This window comes from Leucoraja erinacea, chromosome 28 (genome assembly GCF_028641065.1).
Source record: "Leucoraja erinacea ecotype New England chromosome 28, Leri_hhj_1, whole genome shotgun sequence".
Classification (NCBI taxonomy): Eukaryota; Metazoa; Chordata; class Chondrichthyes; order Rajiformes; family Rajidae; genus Leucoraja; species Leucoraja erinaceus.
In genome coordinates, this window is record NC_073404.1 from 10,666,571 (window position 1) to 10,686,798 (window position 20,228).

Below are 20,228 nucleotides of genomic sequence, written 5' to 3' on the forward strand. Positions count from 1 at the left end.
GCAGTATTCTTTACCTGATAATTCCTGTTATTAAATATGCCATCTGTTTTATTATTGGTGATCATGGCGTTTCTGTCATCCGGACAATTAAAAGCCAAAGGAAATGAAATTATTCAAAAAATTATTTTCCAAAACTAAACAAGCCCGAGATGGCACCTTAATATTTTAGCACTTAATTCACAATAATCCCCGGGACTGGCTGCAGCGCCCATGTCGCCTGCGAACCCCAGGTCTAGCTGCAGATCCCAGGTCGCCTGCGAACCCCGGGTCTAGCTGCAGTTCCCAGGTCGCCTGAGAGCCCCGGGACTGGCCGTAGCGCCCAGGTCGCCTGCCCTGGGACTAGTGTAGAGAGAGAGAGAGAGCGAGCCCGGGATGGAGCAGCCAGCCTTCCGCCCAGTAGCTACCCGCAAACCACCACCGGTTGCGCCTGTGCCGAAGGACACCGTGGCTGGCTGGTGGGCGGGCCGGCAGAAGGTGCTGTGGTGGCGCTAGATACCCGAGATACTTCCCTTCCCGGCCACAATGCGGTGGCACCGCGCCCGGAGTGCTGCGGCTGCGGTGAGTGAGTTGCTGGCATGATCCACGATCCCATCCTCCTCAACGCTCCTGCCCTCCCCACAACTTTACCCCTGGCGGCCCAGCCAATTTGTGCAGCCCAAGCCTTGCTGACCCGGGCCAGACTCCCCACACGCTGTGAAAGGAACTCTTCCCCCCCACCCCCCCAGCGCTGACCTTTAACAGTCGCTTTCCATCAGCTGCCAGCAATGAAGGATAGACTTGGCTATCCCTCAGTATAGCAACATCATTCTTGATGTTGCTGTACTGAGGAATAGCCAAGTGTATCTTTCTTGGCAAACAACCTAACCTTCGGCCTCCGAGAAGCAGGTAAATTTCCGTGCCTTATTTTTGGGTAATCAAAAGCGTCTTCATTGCTGGGAAATACGGTCGTTAAAATCTCAGAAGCAAAATGTATTCCCACTGTTCACTCAGATATTTTATGATATTTGCTCATTTAGTGGCAGTTTTGTATTGGGGTATTCTCATTTATCCAGTGAATCTTGAGATCTTTTTCTAAAATAAAACGGGGTGTATTTTTCCAAGCAAATTTCAAATGGTGACATTATTTAACCCAGATCTTAGAGATGGGGCACCAAAATTTAAGTCAATGTATTGGAGAACTACCAAAAACAGTTATAATATTTAAACCTAGGATCATTCCCAATTAAACATACCCATGCAGTTTTATATGAATATCATTGAAGCCTATTACTTTCTGAAGCTGCTAAAAGCGAAGGGATTGCTTAAGTCTATGGATGCAAATAAATGTGATTTTAAACTTTTGAACGAAATGTGAACATTTTATAGAAAATTAAGTTTGTAGTGTTAGTTTCTACAAGTTGAGTTTTTATTTTTATTTATCTGAATTACTAACTGATATGCCATTTAAAAAATGCCTTGCTTTTGTAATAGAGTAATCTATTCCACCCCCAAAGTAAATTAAATAACCATTGGCTGTATAAAAACCTATGGTTGAAGTTTCTAAGTTTCAAAGTTTCTAACTTTGTGCATTTTTAATTTTGCCCATGAGAAACCCATTCAATGTCTTGGAAGCTGCATTTTCTTTTAACAACAAACATTTATTGCATATTCTTTGAGGGGAGGTTTGCTGTGATAAGCATTAATATCATGTTTAAGAACGAACTGCAGATGCTGGAAAATCGAAGGTACACAAAAATGCTGGAGAAACTCCAGCATTTGTGTAGCATTAATATCATGTTTGATTATGGTATCTTATTGCCAAAGATTTGCAGAAGACTACAGGGTGGCAGTACAACAGGTTTACACCTGGACCAACCAGCCAGATTTCATTGATGAAAATGGTTTCTTTGCACGGCCTCACAAGAAGAGAAATGCACGCAAGAAGTCTGCTGTACGGACATTGAATTTTTGGTGTTTAAATCCAGCAGTGGTGAGTATGGTAATCCAAGAGGATAGTTTTCAATTTTTTTGTCAGTTTGCACTGATGGAAAGCTGGGTAGTTCTGTGGGACACTCTGTGGATTAATAATACTGAATGTTTCATGGCGGGTGTAATGTAATCTTGAGATTATCATTAAATTCTATTTATATCTGTAGGGATTTTAGTTTTATTCATTCAAGTTCCCTCTCCCTGTCTTCTAACTAGCATTCATTACTCACCTCATTCATTGCTTGTTCCTTACCCATGGCCTGTCCACTTGCTCTTTTTGCATCTTGTCCATTGCCAGAGTGAGGTCTATACGCCTGACTGCAAATCTAAGAACAAAATAAGTATTTTTGGATACTAATTATACTCTGCTGCTCATTATATTATTTCACTAAATAAGAGCCAGCTGAACATTTATTAATAGAAACAAACAACAAACATATTTTTACTTTTGTGTTTTTTCTACAGGCTTGTTCAGATCTCAATGTTGTTAGATCAATTGTTCTAACATCAGGAACGTTATCCCCAATGGAGTCTTTCTCTTCAGAGTTGGGTGTAAAGTTCAATATCCAACTGGAGGCTAATCATGTAATTGATAACTCTCAGGTAAGAAGACCCATTATTTATTTCTAAACCGAAGATTTAGTGACCAAGTGACCAAAGACCTCTTTCAAATTATAAAAAGCAAAAGCAGAGACTGTTGCAAAAACTCAGCAAGTTGGGCAGCATCAATGGAAAGAGAAACAGACAATATTTCTGAACAGAAACAGGCAGCGACCCTTCACAACAATTTTGATATATAAAAATCAAAACATGTAAATGCTGGAAACACACAGCAGGCCAGGCAGCACCTTTGGAAATAAAAGCAATTCATGTTTCAGTTCCTGGATATTTCTTCTTCCCAGGCTTGAAACATTAATTATTTCTCATTGCACGGCTGCTGTCTGGCCTGCTGACTTTCCAGTATTTTTTGTTTTCTTTCAAATTATAACTTTTTTTGTATGAAATATTTATGAGCATATGGATTCTTATGCTTGGTATCTATTTGTCTGGTTACAGATACCACTAGATTGGCGAAAGAGTTAAATGACTAGAAAAAAAATCATGGATACAGTGTACGCACACAACCCATTAAATAAGTTCAAACATCTGCATTATATAGATGCACCATAGGAATGTTTGAGACTTCATTAGTTTTATGTTTTTTAACTTGAGATTATGCCATCTGGTGAGGCCCACTAATAACATTCTTTATTTTGGTTAACTTGAAATAATGAACAGAGCACATTTTATGCAGAACAGAACATATGTGTACTCAGCTCTTATTTAAACCTGATTAGTAAATACTGCATTGGATCAAAGCAAACTGGGGGTGAAAATTGCACTCGTCTGCAAAATGTTAGTGAAGAAAATTGACCGGGAGACCACCAAGGCAATGCATATAGGAGTAGATAACATGGTTGGCAATAAAACTCTGATATATGCTCTTAAAATTTGCATATAAAATTGTCCCGTTTTAATAACATTGTGAAGCTGTGCATAAAAAGCAAGGGCATTTCTAAGACTTGTTGGGTTTGCTGAAAGTATGAGATCAGGTGAACTTTTTTTAATATTCTCCTGAATGCTTTAACTAATTGAAATAAGAGTGACCACCATATGTTTGTGTTCCAGAAGCAGTTGGAGAGGAATGCTTGCCTGAAACTCTCTTTGAACCATTATACCCTTAAAATAACAGTTTAGGTTAAGATGAAAATAGTTTGACATTAAAATAGGTGGTTTCATATACAGGGAAGATGCTTATCAAAAATGACAATGAGATCTAGATCAGCTGAGCAAGTGGGTCGAGGAATGGTTAATGGAGTTTAATTCAGATATTTGTGAGGGATTGCATTTTGAAAAGTCAAATGTGGGCAGGACCTTCACAGTGAATGGTAGAGTACTGCACAGTGTTGTGCAGAAGAGAGATCAGTACATGATTTGTCAGTGTGGTTCCTCAAAATAATCACTAGATCGTAACATGGGATTAATATTTTTGATATACAAATAATCCACTAATTTTGCTCCAAAGATGATCCAACGAAAATCATCAGAATTATTTGAGGTCTTGTATTGTTCCTCCAAACCAAAATATATAACACTATTGAATAAATATCATAGATTTAATGCCATGATGAAACTATACACACTTAAAAGACATGGTGTCCTCATGGCAGGCACCACAAATCTGTGTAAAACAGATCTCTGGGTGCATTAGTGTGCGTTAGCAACATTCTGACTAGATTAATGATGTACTGATCAAATAGTGGGTTATAACTATTATGCTTGGAAAGTTAGCCATGCAGTGATCAGTCTAGAGCAATGAGGCGCTTTCATCGAAGCAGCAGCAACAAGAAAGGTAACTAATACTAGAATTCTCCTAAAATTACTATGTTAATTTATAGAGCAGGTTTATACACCCTCCTGAGAAGTGTCCCAAAGTATTTGAAGTACATTGAATTTAAAATGTTGACTTCTGTTGCATTGGACATGATGGCTATCTTATGGTTCATGTTGAGCTAATTTGTTTTAGGTTGAAGAAACAATTAGGAAGTTTTGTTATTTTTAAATTATGCCATAAAATTTTAAAATCTACTGTAAAAAGTGAGTGATGGATCTGATTTTCAGATCCGAAGGATTCATCCTAGAATGTATTTGGAGAAAACTTGCAAGTAGATTCAGCCACCAAACCACCTATTTTAACTAAATGTCCAAAAAGGTACTTTGTATATTGTGTTGTATTGTGCTGAATAGTTACTTCTAAAGAATGTTGTTTAGTTAAAATTAAAGGAATACTTTATTCTGATCTGCTTTGGGGTTAATATATCAGCTCAAAGATCATGTTGCTGCATGTTTCTGCTTTTATGCATATTGGTCTTTGTGCCCTGCATTCATGATATTTTCTCCTTCGTTCCTGATCTTGTATATCTGAAATTTTAACTTAAAATGGCGTTCAAAGCTTCATTATCTTTTACAGTTAAAGCTTCAAAGCTAAATAAAAATCGCACTTCGTTACAGCTCTAGTTTAAATGTCAGCAGTTAGGAAATTACCTGTACATCTGTAAATTATCAGTCAACATCAGTGCTGGAGCACCAGTTTATGAGTTAAACAGTGGTTATTAGCAGCAAAGTCAGCCTCATAATGTCTTAAGTTTTCCTCCATTGGATCTGTGCAATATAATACAGAAGATTAGGTTACACTTGTGTAGTTGAAAAATACATTGCCTGTCGGCTATCTTAACTATTTCACCATTGAAAGTCAGTAACAATTTCAATGAAATTTCATTATCTGTTAAGACCTTAATTTGCTTATATGCTTCCCACAAATAGATTATCATTGTGTAGAATAGCATGCATATCTAGTTTAGTTTAATAATACTTAAGAATAGTCTTTTGGGCAAGGTAAATTGAACAATTTCTTGAGCTATATCACTTGATTTACAAACAAAAACAATTTAAATGTAATATTCAGATTTATTTTAGGAATCACAAGGTACTCGACAAGCAGCCACAAGCAAACCAATTAACAATAGGTTTAGTACTTTCTTTATGTTTCCCAGTAATAATAACTTATTTGCTCTAATGCAATGTCCAACACTAATACATTCTGTACTATACATGATATTGTTGTTATACCTTGAACCTGAACAGTGAGATCCTGAAAGGTATCATGGTGAAGTCTCACAAACACTTTTTAGATAGATCAACAAGAAAGTTCAACAGGAATAGCAATCAGGAAGAACAGCCCAAATCGCCCCCCCCTCCCAGCTCCTCAACATATTTCAGAGATCCCAAAACCAATGTGACCGCGTGGGTTTTCTCCAGGCGAGGACTCGGTTGGCCGAAGTGCCTGTTTCCATGCTGTATCTCTAAACTGAACTAAATTACATAAGATTAGACTTTTGGGGAGCATTAAAATATTTGGCAGAGAGAAATATATTATTGACTTCAGCAATAATATAGTTAAATAATAAAATAATATAGCTCATTGAATATCAAAAAATAATCAGATTATGACTTGAGTAAAACCAGTGGGATACCTTAGAGCCTAATTATCGCTGTGAGAGAAAATGATTTAATTTTATGTAATTATTGGTTTCAGAATTTTAGATTACAATATTCATCAAGAGAGTTGAAAAAATAATGACATCTATACAGTTATTATATTTAGCTGTAACCTGCAAAACGCTGACTTGTCCGGGAGACTGAACGTCCATCAATACATACTTATTCCATTTCCACAAACCCCCATATTTTGAAAAATAAGATACCACTACGTGTTGAGAAGCTACTGCAAATCTCTGCCTTTCTTACAATTTCAAACTGCTGTGAATCTCTCACCTTCTAACTTCTGCTCTGACAAAAATGAAATGGCTTTGATATTTGTGTTAATATAGGTGTATAAATGTTATATGTGATATGGATAAAAAACTTTATTTGTGTGCTATCCAGTCAAATTATATTGTACATATTTTGAGGAATGACATTCTTGCTATTGATGGAGTGCAGTGTAGGTTCATGAGGTTAAATCCCGCGATGGCGGGACTCGTATGATGGAAGAATGGAGTGACTGGGCTTGTATTCACTGGAATTTAGAAGGGTGAGCGAAGAACTTATAGAAACATATAAAATTATTAAGGGATTGGACATGCTAGTTGCGGTAAACATGTTCCCGATGTTGGGGGAGTCCAGAACCAGGGGAAGAAGGGTTTTGGCCCGAAACGTTGCCTATTTCCTTTGCTCCATAGATGGTGCCTCACCCGCTGAGTTTCTCCAGCATTTTTGCCTAGCCACAATTTAAGAATAAAGGATAGGCCATTTAGAACTGTGATGAGGAAAATCTTTTTCACACAGAGAGTTGTGAATTTGTGGAATTTTCTGCCTCGGAAGGCAGTGGAGGCCGATTCACTGGAAGCATTCCAAAGAGAGTTAAGGGGCTGTCCCACTGCGGCGACCTAAACTGCGAGCTCTGGTGAGTTTGCCCTCGACTCGTACTCGCAGCATGGTCGACACGAGGTCCTAGGAGGTCTTTGTAACTCTCTTCATGCTCGAGGGTAGTCCCCGCGTACTCGAGGCCTCAGCTAGGTTGTGGCGTATTTTTCAACATGTTGAAAAATGTTGAAAAATGCCCACGAGTAAAAAAAATGTCGCCATGGAAAAAATCGATACGTTTTTTACTCATAGGTTTAGTTGAAGTAGGTCGTAGTAGGTCAGCATGTTATTCGTAGGTAATCGAGGGTAGTCGAAGGTAATCGAAGGTAGTCGTAGTAAGTCTTCAACATAGTCGAAGAGGGGTCGAAGGAGGTCGTCTTCACTCTCCACTATTCATGAGTCCAATTTTCCCAAAGCTAATCAAAGCTAGTCTTCAACATAGTCGAAGGAGGTTGAAGGAAGTCTTCTACATAGTCGAATGAGGTCTTCAACATGACATTTTTTCAATCCCTCCTAAACTCTTCTAAACCCGCGGATTAGGTTGCCGCAGTGGGCCAGCCCCTTTAGATAGAGCTCTTAGGGTTAGCGGAATCAAGGGGTATGGGGAGGCGGCAGGAATGGGATACTGATTGTGGATGATCAGCCATGATCACGTTGAATGACGGTGCTGGCCGGAAGGGCTGAATGACCTACTCCTGCAACTATTGTCTTTGTTATTATGTATAAGTGCAATCAAGCCAAATCAAATCAAAGATCCACATCACCCTGGACACTCACATTTTGCTCCTGAGAATCATTACCGTCAGGTTCAAGAACAACTTCTTCCCATCAACCATCAGGTTCATGAACAGGACTGCAAATCCGTAACCTAACCCTACCTTGACACCACACTATTATGGATTTTGTGTAAGATTGCACTACGTACTTTACCTTGCACTCTTAGAGTCTGGTTACCTAATATAACTGATAATTTATTGAATTATTGTTAATGTACATTTATTTGTTATGTTGTTAATGTATCTGTAGAGCTGGAGCAAGTAAGAATTTTGATTTTTCTTTTCCCGATCCGTATGACTACTAGCACTCTTGACAGAATTTGAAGGAACTTGACAAAATTACTTGGCAAAAAAATTGTAAATATGTGGCACAATACGACTGGATAATGCATTGGGGGAAACAGCACAACTGTTGTCTGCACCCATATTCCTAGAATAGCATGGCACAGCAATAGAGTTGCTGCCATAGCACCAGAGACCCAGGTTCGTTCCTGATTATGGTGCTCTCTGTACGGAGTTTGTACATTCTCTCTGACCGTGTGCTCCAGGTGCTCTGGTTTGTAAAGTATAGGTTTGTAAGTTAATTAGCTTCTGTAAATTGTCCCAAGTGTGAAGGATAAAGGTAGTGTATGGGTGATCGTTGGTCAGCATGGACTTAATGGGGCGAAGGTCCTGTTTCCATGCTGTATAACTAAACTAAAAGCACATTTTGCTAGGAATGATTGACAAAGCATTCACCAGGCAAAGTATGTTGCTGGGCAAGATGCAGAAAGTAAGAAATTCGTCAAAACTTACTTCTCTAATATTACCTACAAACTATTGGTTGGGTATAATATGGTACTGGTGGGTCTTGAATAAATCAATGTGATTCTTTGTGCAAATATTAATCTAATGAAAGGCAATCGGCCTATAACTTTAACTCTGTTTCTTATTACACAGATGCTGCCAAATGTACAGAGTATTTTTAACTTTTCTTTATCATGTTCAGTTTTGGGCTCATTACAATTGCTCTGTTAGATTATCAACATATGTTAATGTTTCTGAAAGTGACAGAAAGCTTCATTAACTTTAGCATCTTTGTTGTGTAGCCAAGATGGCATTTGTGTCCATATTTGATTCATGGTGGTTTTTAAAGGGGTGTGGGGGAGGAATTGGGAAAGCCGATGCGAATTTTACAATTATATTGAACTATTCTTGGACACTCCTGGTATCCTGACAGTATGAATTCCTGCAAAACTATTGTAATTTTAATTTATTTTCTAGGTATGGGTAGGAACAATTGGAATGGGGCCAAATGGGCGAAAACTCTGTGCCACCTTCCAACATACTGAGACATTTGAGTTCCAGGATGAGCTAGGAGAATTGCTCTTGAAGATTTGTCAAGTTGTCACTCATGGTGTACTCTGTTTTTTGGCTTCATATAAGGTAAAAAAAAATAACAATCCTAAGATAAAATATATAATCCGTATTTCACTAATAAGCAAATAAATTTGCAGGATGCAATGGCTTTGTATATCCTTCTAATAATTATGTGACCAATGCTAATCATTGATTTAAATGTTGTTTACAATACAATCAACTACAAAATATCACTTCCATTATTTTGCACTGTTACAAAAATATTATAAACTGTAAATGTTCATCTGTCTTCCTGTGATGCTGTTTGATGCTAAGTCAGTTGATCATTGTTTCCACGAAATATCATTGCACTTAAATGCAAATAACGTGAAATTATGGAGCAAACAGAAAACTGCTGGAGGAACTCAGCAGGTCAAGCAGCATCTGTGGCATTATCAGTCCTGGTGCAGGGTCTTGACATGAACAGTTGACTACCTCTTTGCCTCCACAGATGCTCCTTGATCCATGGATTACCTCCATTAGTTTGTTTTGCTCCAGTTTCCAGCATTTGCAGTCTCTTGTGGCTCCAAGATGAAATTATGCATCATTGCAAAGATAAAATATATTAAAAATAGTCCTGAAATAAAACAATGTTTTCTCAGTGAATCTGAATTTCAGTGAACGTCAAACATTATTTATCTGCTTTTAAAAATGACATCCATAGAAATAAGGAACAGCCATGCTGGAACCATTTTAGTACCTGAATACAGCTGCACACTTCTGTTTTCTGACTGGCTTTTAGAATAGGCCAAACTGCTGACATGCATACAAATCAATACAACTATTTCTAGGTGCTTGTGAGTTGTTTGAGTCAAATATGTCAGTTCAGTCATTTTGGTACTGAATGCTAACCTATCAAAGGAAGAGAAACAGCATTATGGATGGTATTTTTTCAAATAATTGGGGAAAATTGTTTTTAATATTTACTCTGAAAGAGCAAGATTTATTGGGATTTACTCTTGAGCTCAATTTTCTCTTAAACCAGACATGTAAGGTAAATATCATATTCAATTTTACTCTTAAGTAGTAAAAGATTGAATAACCAAACAAGTTGAGACTGATGTTATTGTAAATTAGATACAAGTTTTTAAGAGGATCTGTTTGATTTTAATTGAGGTAGATGTGATATGAACATAATTCATACAGTAAAAAAAGCCCCTTTGTCCCACTGTGTCCCTGCTGATTATCAAGTACCTATCGATACTAATCCCATTTCCCAGCACTTGGTCTGTAACCTATTGTGCCCTGGCAATTTAAGTGCAAGTATGCTCCCATTGCTGCTGCAAAAGCCATCTTAATTGAGTTGAGAAAGAAAACGGGATGCTGAAAGAACTTAGTAGGTCAAACGACATCTGTGGAGACTAAAGTTGTACATTGATGTTTCAGACTTCTATGTAAACTTGTATCTTTTGCATCTACAGATGCTGCTTGATCCACTGAGTTCTTCCAGCGTTCAGTTTTTATTCTAGTTCCAGCATCTACAGTCTCTTTGTCTTCATATTACTTTATCGACGTCTTGATATGAATTTATTCTGGCCATTAAAATGTTACCCATAACTTGTACCAATTGATACCAAATTATCACCTTGAGCCAAAGAAATAAAAAGAAAGCCCGGTGCAATAGGTAACACTTTTAATGTAGTTTTAATCTTGTGACTGGTTTCTGTTAAAGCAGCCTTGGGAGTGAGCCAGAAAAAAAGAAAAAGTGGAAACGTATTCTATTTACAGGCATTTATGTAAAATAGTTCAAAACTGAATAAAACAAAAGTGGTCTTTTTGTAAATCTGAAATTGAGTCATTGCAAAACAAAATGTACAGAAATAACTGTTAAGGAAAACTAATAAATGTTCTCTGTGATGAATTCCTGTAAACATCAAACCCTACAATTCTGGTAATCAAAGTTGGTTAAGTTGCAGGATTCGCTTTAGTACATCTTTAAACTTTGAAATGCATTTGAATTTTTTACAATTTACTTTTAGTAGTGGTCTTCTTATTAAACCAAATATATTTCAGATTGATGTTCTCTTTATATATTTATGAAGTGGAGCTAAAATTAACAAGTCTAGTGAACAGTGTTTTATAACTGCAACCTTGGGGACTGAGGGTGGTCCTCTTACATGGGTGGCCATTTCATGATTAATTTACTATCGAGACCTGCAGTAATTTTCACTTTAAACGGGTGGTCTCTCTCTCTCTCTGCTTATCTACTGTAAGGTTAGTTATACACCCTATATAGCTTGCATGTTTGTTACAATGTGACACACTGAATGTTAGAGTATAGAACAGCACAGACGTAGGCCCGTCAGCCCACGCGGTATATACCAAACATGAAGCTAAATTAAATTTGTAAGAAGGAACTGCAGATGCTGGTTTAAACCGAAGATAGACAAAAAGCTGGAGTAACTCAGCGGGACTGGCAGCATCTCTGGAGAGAAGGATTAGGTGACCTTTCGGGTCGAGACCCTTCTTCAGACTGGTTAGGGATAAGGGAAACGAGAGTTATAGACGGTGATGTGGAGAGATAAAGAACAATGAATGAAAGATGCAAAAAAGTAATGATGATAAAGGAAACAGGCCATTGTAAGCTGTTTGTAGGGTGAAAATGAGAAGCTAGTGCGACTTGGTTGGGGGAGGGATAGAGAGAGAGGGAATGCCGGGGCTTTCTGAAGTGAGAGAAATCAATATTCACCTGAAGTGAGAGAAAGTGTGTCACATACCAAATTTTTCGCCACTTCCAACGAGATCCCACCATTAACCAGATTTTCACATCTCCCCTTTCCGCCTTCCGCAGAGACCGTTCCCTCCGCAACTCCCTGGTTAACATCCCTTCCCACCCTCTCCCCAGGTACCTTCCCCTGCAACTGCAGAAGATGCAACACCTGTCGCTATACATCCTCCCTCGACTCTGTCCAGGGACCCTGACAGTCCTTTCAGGTTTGGCAGAGGTTCACTTGCACCTCTTCCAACCTCATCTACTGTATCCGTTGTTCAAGATCTGGACTCTTATACATCGACGAGACCAAACGCAGATTGGGCGATAGTTTCGCGGAACACCATCGCTCAGCCTGTTGGAACCAACCTGATCTCCTGGTTGCTGGACAAATTTAATTCTCCTTCCCATTCTTACACAGACCTTTCTGTTCTCTGTGTCCTCCATTGTCAGAGTGAGGCTAAATGCAAATTGGAGAAACAGCATCTCGTATTTCGCTTGGGCAGCTTACAGCCCAGTGGCATGAATTTTGATTTCTCTCACTTCAGGTTGCCCCAGCATTCCCTCTCTCTATCCCTCCCCCACACAAGTCGCACTAGCTTCTAATTTTCACCCTACAAACAGCTTACAATGAATGGCCTGTTTCCTTTATCATCGTTACATTTTTGCATATTTTTCATTCATTGTTCTTTATCTCTCCACATCACCGTCTATATCTCTCATTTTCCTTATCCCTAACCAGTCTGAAGAAGGGTCTCGACCTGAAACGTCACCTATTCCTTCTCTCCAGAAATGCTGGCTGTCCTGCTGAGTTACTCCAGCTTTGTGTGTTTATCTGAGCCAAATTAAATTGCTCCCTTCTGTCTGCACATGATCCACTTCCCCTCATTCCCTGTATATTCATATTCATCTAAAAGCATCCTAAATGTCACTGTCATATTTGTTTGCACCAACCCTGGCAGTTGTTCCTGGCACTTCCCGCTTTCAGTATTTGACATTCCCGCCCTTGGATAGAAAAATCTGTCTATGGTGCTCATAATTTTAAGAACTTCTCTGGTCTCCTCTCAGCATCTGACGCTCCAGAGGAAAAAAATCCAAGTTTGTCCAGCATTCCTTGCAGCTAATGCTCTTTAAACCAGACAGCATCTAGGTAAACCTTTCTGCACCCACTCTAAATGCACACATTACTCCAAATATGGCCTGACTAACGTTTTGTAAAGCTGCAACATGACTTCCTGGGTCTTAAATGCAATGACCAGACAATGAAGGCAAGCACACCATACGCCTTCTTTATCATTCCATCAATTTATTTTGCTGAGTTCATGGAGCTATGGACTTGGACTCTTCTGTGCATCAATGCTGATAAGGGACCTGCCATTAACTATGCTTTTCCCCCTTTCCCCTTACATTTTGGCCTCACAAGTGCAAAACACCTCACACTTTCCTGGATTAAATTCCATCTGCCATTTATCCACCCACATCGTAGCTGATCCATACCCTGCTGTATCATTTGACAACCTTCTTCATTGTCTGCAGGTCCAGCAATTTGTGTACTGAGGATCCAGTTGGAGAAGGGGTGCTGAGCCTTAGGTTCAGAGGTTTGGAAATGAGTATGGTGGTGTTGAAGGCAGAGCCATTGTCAACAAATAGCGGTCCGATGTAAGTGTCCTTTTTATCAAGATATTCCAGGGTTGAGCGTAGGTCGAGGGATATGGCGTCTGTGTGGACCTGTTGAGTCAGTAGGTGAATTATGTAGATCACCTGTCTTGGAGGCTGGAGTTGATCTGTGCCATGATCAGCCTCTTGAAGCACCTCATGATGATGGATGTTGGAACAATAACTTCTGCCATCCCATCATTTGTTGATCTGCCGCTCTGATTCTCATCTTGTTGTCACTCTACTGTAAACCCTCCTGAGAAGCATTAGTGAGCCTCCCTGTGAGGATATTGTTTCTCTTCCACTTCATGTGCAACCTGTACTTGTGCAGGTACCTCCTGCCTGGAGGATTGCATATATCTGAAGCCCTCCCCCCTGCATCAGCCACATGCTGAGCTGCTCTGCATTTCTACTTGTTGCCTCACTAGTTCATGGCATACATAGTAATCCTGAGATAACAAACCTGGAGGTACTGTTTTTTAACCTGCTATCTAACTCCCAAAATTCTCTTTGCAGAACTTCATCCCCCTTCTTACCTGTCATTGGCACTATTATGGCCCACGACCCCTGGCTGCTCACACTCCCCTCTCAGAATGTTCTTTGCCATTGGAGAGACATCCATGTCTTTAAGGAGGCAATACCATCCTGAAGTCTTGCTTGAAGCCACAGAAATGTCTGTCTGTCCCCATGACAGTAAGAGCCCCGTAATCATATTGCTCGCCCAGGATGCTTTTCAACAGAGGCAGATGTGGTGGTGTTGCTGTTATTTGCCCTGAGAGGCCACCACTCCTGGAACAGTATTCACTATGACCATTGCCCATCTGTCTGGCTGAAACTTGGGCGGAGCCTGCCCTTTGAAACTATTGTCTATAACCCTCTTCCTCCAAAATGCTCCTCAACATGTCCAACTGGCGCTCCAACTGGTGGTCCATGCAAGTTGAGAGGAGCTGCAGCTGTATACATTTCTTGCAGACATAGTCGTCAAGGACACTCCTTGATTTCCCATATCTGTTGGGAAAGGCATACCATAGCACTGTTGCGATCAGATAATCGTGACAATAATGTACCTTGTTCTGATGTTATGAGCAAAACTGTAAATATCTTTGCTTTGAATTTATGCATCAGGCTGTATTCATGATGGATAAATAGAGTTGGGATTCTGCTCCACCATAATCACACTTAATTGTGGAACAAGCTCCATGGGCTGGAAGGAGAACTGATTTTCCTTGCTTCCTCCCGTCCATTTTTCAATCAAAGGCATTGGTGATCTTAAAATACTTTCCTGCAGGGCAAAGCAAAATCATTGTTAAATATTTTGACATTAAAGCTCTATAATATTTATGAACTGTAATCTTATTTATTCCCTTCCACCATTTTCATCCCTTTTCAAAATAATTTGCCTTTTAGATAAAAGGAAAAATTATCCACTCGCCGATAATTAAAAATATTAGATCAAGGAAAATGGCACCAGGATAAAAGTTCAACCATAATTGTGGAAAGGCAGAAAACGTAAGGGATGAATTAGCTACTCTTCTACTTCAGGGATATTGTCTTCCTTATCTGAGTGGATATTTGGTGTGATATTTAGGCCCCCTCCTACAGATTTTTTCTGAATGTCTAGCATAATGTAGAGGCGATAATTACGTAATGCCTGATGATGAACAACATCATAATCCTATCCTTAACAGACACCCTCAACATTACACCATCAGGAGTAATTTCAGGACCAGAATTAGAAGTGGAGAGACTGCAAATTTACTCCTTCCTGAAACAAAAAGACTCAAAATGTTGGAGAAACTCAGCGGATCAGACAGCATCACTGGAGAACATGGCTTGGTAACATTTTGGGTCCAGACCCTTCAGTCTAAAGAAGGGTCCTGATCCAAAATGTCGCCTGTCCATATTCCCCATAGATGCTTCCTGACCCGTTAATTTACTCCAATGCTTCATCTTTTCTTTGTTCTTTGTGTCTACATTTTAAGCTTTCCTAATTCAGGGATGTCAAAATCATTTGTGGTTCAACTGCTACCACTGGCTATATAACAATGTCTCCAGGTGACTAACAATGAAATTGTAGAATGCAAGACCCAGTTGTTCACCAGGGAACTCAGAATTCAGGTTTCTTTTCGATGTTTGATCAAACGAAAACTGTAAATAATAGCATGAAACAAAAATGAATATATGTAGTTCGGAAAAATAGTTGTATACCATTGCTTACTCTAAAAGGTTAATGTTAAGCACCAGAATCTCAGTTGCACGTTGACACAATACATCTCAATTATTGCAAGACACCTGAAGAGAAATGAATTGTTCATTAGTTGGTGATGGAGCTGTATTGCATTCTCAGAAAGTATGACAGAAGTATTGGGAGGATGAGAGCAGTTCTTTTAAAACTGGAGCAATAAAATGTTTACAAAACTTGGCATTTTAAGCTTTTAGTAGTAGAACAGAAAGTACTTGGAACATATTAACTCTGGCTGAAGATCAAGATTTTTTTTTTTCCTGTGACAAGAAGATAATACTATAGTTTCTTAAATGAAAAAATTGTAAATCAATAATCTATTTACAACATGTATTTAATATGGTTGATTCATAACAGCACTTTCTATTTAAATTAATGGGAGGATATTTTGGCCTAAAATAAAAATTGCCAGGCATACATTTAACTATTTATTAAAGCCAATTGACATTGCTGCATTTAACAAAATTAATTGATGTGTGATGGCTAGAATGTGCTAAAACTTCGCCTGGTTTGAGCACAGAAACAGATGTCATATAAACTGTTTAAGATCTAATAAGATTAGCTTGAGACTTCAGCATCCTAAATAGTCTGTGTTTGCTGTAGTTTCTGTCAAGATCCATCAGATGGCTGCAAAGGCCAAGAGTTGTGGGTTAGTTGTAAATTGATATTTTCATCAATTGAGATTTTGGCTTTATTTGTCACAGATATTTTTAAGGATAAGTGTTGATAATGCCAATCCAAACTTATATGGGCAATCTGTGGAAAAATTGAAAGAGGGAAATGATCGCTGACCCTTAATTTCTCTAAAAAATGATTTTGTTTATATGTCTTATCCTTTGGAAACATGACATAAGCTGTTTTTTCCCCACATATTTTGCTACTCTTTGATTGACTAATAAAGGATTTGTGAAGAAAGTGTGGACATAATATCATTAAGATTCATAATTATTCAATATGATTAAAAAATGCATTAAGCAGTTAAAAATATCATAATGTATTTTTAAGAATTGATAACATTGCTTCTTTAGGCGTTGTGGGCAATATGTCCCTCTTCTACAATACTGCAGTCAGGCTTACCTTTTACAGTTGTGTCTCTCCCAGTGTCCTGGATATGCTACAGCTCCAGCCATCCTTCAAGGTGGACAGGTCTGTGAGTGGTTACAATGTCTCAAGCTGTGAATACATTTCCTTAGCCTACCTTGATACCCTTGCCATATCCTTGTGTGACACATTGGCACAGAAGAAAGATCCTGAACCTGAGATTTTTTCAGGAAAAAGCTGACAGTTGTACATACAACAGCCTGCATTTGCCTGGAAACCCGAGGCCACTGAGACATATTGCAATATTGCATCACAAATCTTCAGTGATATAATTCACTGAAATGCTGCAGTATTTTATGTAAGACTAAAACACAATAGTGATTTTTTGTTTTAATTTGTTACGAAGATTGCTTCAGTGCCAGTTGACAATAATTTTTTATCGCTCCACTTGATACTTGATTATTATAATATAATTTTAAATTGTAATATTCTAGAAAGACATTCTTTCAGCTGTATATTAAAGTTGCATGTGCCGCAGTGAGTGGATGTGATTGAGATGGTAGAGAAAAAGCGCTGGTGTTTGTATCTCTGCACATTTGAATCTTTGCAAACATTTTATTTTTTCCCATTTGGTTTAAAAAGTTTAGATCGTATTAGAAATGTTTTTTAATTAATTGTAGAAGTTTAGCTTAAAAGCCAAAACTGGCTTCTTTGGTCAGGCCTGTTGGGTCAGTGGGTGTTGGCTTTAAGTAGGATTAGCTTTGAAAGGCCTTGGTTGCATTGGTATTCCCTGCTCCCCTTTGTATAAATTTGTTCACACTTAAGGGCTGGGACTAAGATTTAAAAGCTGGGTACATAGATGCACAGTATTGAGGCCAGAGGCAACTCACTACTGGATCAAATGTGCGTGCTGCATTGCGTGCTGTGTTTAGATATGGCGAGAATTGAATAGTCATTTAGCAGAAAATATTATAAATCCTCAGAAAGATTCAAAATGCTGGAGTAACTCTGGGTCCGGCAGCATCTCTGGAGAACATGGTTAGGTGACATTTCGGGTCGGGACCTGTCTTTCTTTGGTAAACCAACATCTCAGTTCCTTGTTATTACAAATCAGACTTGAGTTTGGAGTGGGTTGGGTTTTAATGTTGTACATGAGTTGACTGCTGACATTATCTGGTGTACAGAAACAATGCAGATTAGATATAAATCTAGTGGATCTAAAATTAATTTTGTTGCTTTGGATTGCAAAATAGATTTACTGCTATATTGTGAGGTTACTTTTTGTCATGTGATTAGGGATGCTTACATTTATTTTTAATGAAACTGATTTTAAGATAATTCCTAATGATAATGATGGGCATGAAAGTGTTGCTTGTGTGGTGAGAGTTGGTGTTTGTGGAAGATGAAAAGCTATTAATATAATAAAAGGATGGAAAAGGATTCTACAATCTAGTTTGATCTCCTTAGCACCAGTTCATCTCATTTTTGACACTACGCTGCTGTTTTTTGTATTGCTTTTGCAGGTTATTGCATTTGACAACTCCAAAATGAACAGCTGAGAATTGTTATTTGCGTATATAATAGTTATCAAAATGTACCTGCTAATATGAAAAGCATTCTAATTATTATATGACAATTTCTGACCTTTTAAAACATTGGCATAGAAGGTTTCCAAGATAATTCGTACATATTGACAGGTTATACTCATCTGCTCAATGCAAAAATAGGTGAATCTTTTAAGCAGCGTCTAAAATACATTTATCATGTTTTAAATGTATAACTTTTGTATACAGAATGATATATGCTGATGTTTGAAATGTTTAACAATTCTTGGAAAATGAATATTTGTTTATCAGAGTCTTCTCTTTCCTTTGCTGCTCACAGCACCCACTCCCTCCCTCAGCACCCACATCAGTATCACTGAAAACTGACCAGTGTTGTTGAGGGTATTGCAACTATTTTGTATTATTAGTAGATCCATCTTCTATTTTTATTTAATCTGTTGCCATCCATTTATTTTGTGAGAAAAATGTAGGTTATGTGTACTATGCAAAATAACAGACACGTGGTTAACAGCAGTTTCTACTTCGATGTGCACTTCTGTTATACAGTTTTATTTATTTTATACATACTGGCCTAAACCCAGCTGAGAATCATATGCATCTCCAATGAGTCATAGCCATTTGTTCTGCTTGTCATGGTTCCTTGCATTTCATTCAGTCATTTGATTCAATATTTCTATTTAAATTGAAGCATAAAACCAATTTTCAGCACTGCCGTATATTTGGTGAGTACATGTTACATTAAGAATAGATATGAAGCGTGCTGGAGCTAACAGAAATGTGAACAGTAATTTATCATGAGCGATAGAGGATAACTTAAAGACCCTGATGAGGTGCAATATTTAGGTGTGGATACACAAAAGACAATGTCATGAGCATGTTATGTCTGTTTGTACAAATTATAGTGATAGAAACTGACGTGCACTGTTACTAACGTTTATTCTATTGTCTGCAATATGGTATGACACAGGTCATGGTCCACTTCATTGTGTAAGTAGTGTTTTATATTTATAAAGGGATAGTTTAAAATAGCTTTAAGCATTTTGAATATGATAGTTTCAGTGTTTCCGTGTTCTATTGATAACTAATTAACATATAATTTGTAGAACTGAATTGAGGGTATGATACTGCAAATGGTGGTGTACTTACAGATTCATATTTTATTATAAACAAAATAATAGGCTTTTACAAGTTAATAGCCTTGAACATTTTACTTTGGATCATATGTTTCACTAAACATCACATTGTCAATAAATGAATTACCTTGCAGAGTGATAATGTGTTTGGATTGATGTTTTTCACAAGTTTTTATTCCTTGCCATGAATTTGGAATTGTTTAAGTAAAAGTTAGATGTGTCCTTCTAGGAAAGAATAATTACTTACTGGGTTGCCTGGGATTCTTTCATTTGACTTTCTGGGCAGTGCTGCAAGGTATTTTATTTCCTAGAGTGAGTGATAATGGGCCACCTCCTCAAACTGCTGCAAGATTGCATGAGGTAAAGAAGATTCTGAACTAGCAATGAACAACAATTGCCTCTTTGATGGACCAAACCGTGGTTTTCCTACAGCATTGTTGTACTTCCTTACTTCGATGTCGTGATTACAGGAGAGGAATGTGGTTTTGAAGTAATCTTGTTGAGCTACTGCATTGCAACTTGAAGATCTAAAATTTTACAGCTATATTATGCCAGTGTTAGCACTGATGCCTTGCAGAGTACTGATCCATTATAACAGGCTGAAACAACATTTTTAATTAAAAATGTGGAAAAATCAAAACATTCTTCATGGCATACCAGCTTGGTGAATTCATTCAGATAGCTTGTTGATTGAGGCCATGTGGTTCACATTAATTTGGCCTTTGGTTATATTCTGTTATTATATAATAACACCATGCCAATAGTGTTATTGGC

At 38.2% G+C, this 20,228-nt stretch overlaps 1 protein-coding gene across 7 annotated transcripts in view; it reads left to right on the forward strand.

The window, feature by feature from the left end:
• Positions 1–20,228, forward strand: part of brip1 (BRCA1 interacting helicase 1) — a 197,235-nt gene that overhangs the window by 63,048 nt on the left and 113,959 nt on the right. For 6 of the 7 annotated variants that reach the window (XM_055657707.1, XM_055657706.1, XM_055657704.1 and 3 more), the window contains 3 exons: positions 1,804–1,969; positions 2,434–2,571; positions 8,973–9,134. In XM_055657707.1, coding sequence (XP_055513682.1) covers positions 1,804–1,969; positions 2,434–2,571; positions 8,973–9,134 — 466 coding nt within the window. The remainder of the gene's footprint in view (positions 1–1,803; positions 1,970–2,433; positions 2,572–8,972; positions 9,135–20,228) is intronic. The other variant, XM_055657703.1, reaches the window with a different exon arrangement.